We start from the raw sequence: 1499 nt of genomic DNA on the forward strand, positions 1-1499 counted from the left end.
AGATGTGAAAATCGTTGTCAGAATTGCCCACTGTGCACCACCAAGGCCCCACACTCCATCGGCATTCTCAACTATGAACCCGACGAGCAGCGTCGCGATGAGACCCAGTAGCTGATTTCCGACCCAAACGTAGCTCACCAGAGCCGGTCCAGATTTGGGGACAGCTGGTAAGCGGCTAGAGTATGTTGCCTCAGCAAGCAGGTCATACCCCATCAACTGAAGGTTCGCCATGAAAAGCCCAACCGTCGCAATCGGCGCATTGCTCTCAACCAGGTTGAGAGATACTGCCAGGATGGTACCGGCTAGACCGAGGACGCTTACGATCATCATGTAAGGGAGCTTGTGGTAACCAAAGATGGCAAAAGAATCGGTTACCACGCCGAGCCAGGGCTTCATCGCCCAAGGCATGAAAACTACCGAAGAATATCGATCCATATCTGGACCACTCACGTTCATCGCACGAAAATAGAACGGAGTAACAACAGACAGCATGATGTAGCTATAACCCTTAGCCCAGTGGTTGGTAAAGTGTAGCATTGTGACAAGCTTCCATCCAAAGTCCTTACATAACATATTGATCGTACTAACGATAGGGACTCTCTCTACGAGGCTTCCCTTAGCTGTCGTAGCCCTAGAGGGACCAGTCGGAAAAGGAGGAGGCATGGTTACAGCGATGGTTCAAGTTATAAGCTACAATTGGCAAGAATAGCCCATATGTGACGATGCCTCCCACTGCTGGCCCAGCAGTGCTGGGTCTACCCGACATTGAGGCGTCATTGAAAACAAGATTTGCCTCATGCGTCGCATGGTGTCGGCGCATGCAAGAGGTTCACACAGCATCGCTGCCGAATCTTGGTTCGTAGGCGTCCTTTCGGATAGTGGACTCTCTATAAGCTCTGCCCAACATTGCTACCAATCCACCATGAAAAACCAAATACAGGATGGGGCGACTGAACGGCTATTTGTTTGCACGCGAGTACAAAGCTGAGCCGAGTCAAAGTCCGATCGTGCTTGACTGCTCAAAAGTGGTGGGTGCTGGGAGTCCGAGCTTGGGATGCGAGTTGAACGAGCTCAGCAGATAGTGTGGCCATCCCGCATCACACATGGTAGTGTGCGTGTTGAACAACGCGTCTGGGATTTGCTCGAGCGGAGGTTACGACCGAACAACTATCGTGCGGAGTTGCACGCATGCGTATCCGTGACACGGGTCCCGTGTTGTACCCGTCTGTGGTAGGAGGAGCTGCCCGCTTTTGTTCGCCAGTTTGTTAGCTGTATTGTATCGATTGCTCGCTCTATGTAGATCGGCTCCTTTGGGCCATCGTCAGCTACCTTTTTGTCGTTGTCCGCCTATAAGGCGGGCGCGAGAGCCTTATCCGTAGCTAACGTGTGCATGCGTCTAGCCGTTAGACGCATGCATACGTTAGCATGCACCGTTACGGTCGATTGCCTCCAGAGTCTTTGGAGGGATTCTCTCGAGCATTACTGTTGGCACCCCTGCC

At 52.3% G+C, this 1499-nt stretch overlaps 1 protein-coding gene across 1 annotated transcript; it reads right to left on the reverse strand.

The window, feature by feature from the left end:
* Nucleotides 1-31: 31 nt before the first annotated feature.
* Pmar_PMAR008453 (hypothetical protein) lies at nucleotides 32-408 on the reverse strand (the record flags this gene model as incomplete). The annotated part of the gene is made up of 1 exon (XM_002766686.1): nucleotides 32-408. A coding segment is annotated over one exon (377 nt), but the record flags the coding sequence as incomplete, so codon positions are not given.
* Between the last annotated feature and the right edge of the window lie 1091 nt (nucleotides 409-1499).

The sequence above is a fragment of the Perkinsus marinus genome, assembly GCF_000006405.1.
Source record: "Perkinsus marinus ATCC 50983 genomic scaffold scf_1104296972060, whole genome shotgun sequence".
Lineage (NCBI taxonomy): Eukaryota > Perkinsozoa > Perkinsida > Perkinsidae > Perkinsus > Perkinsus marinus.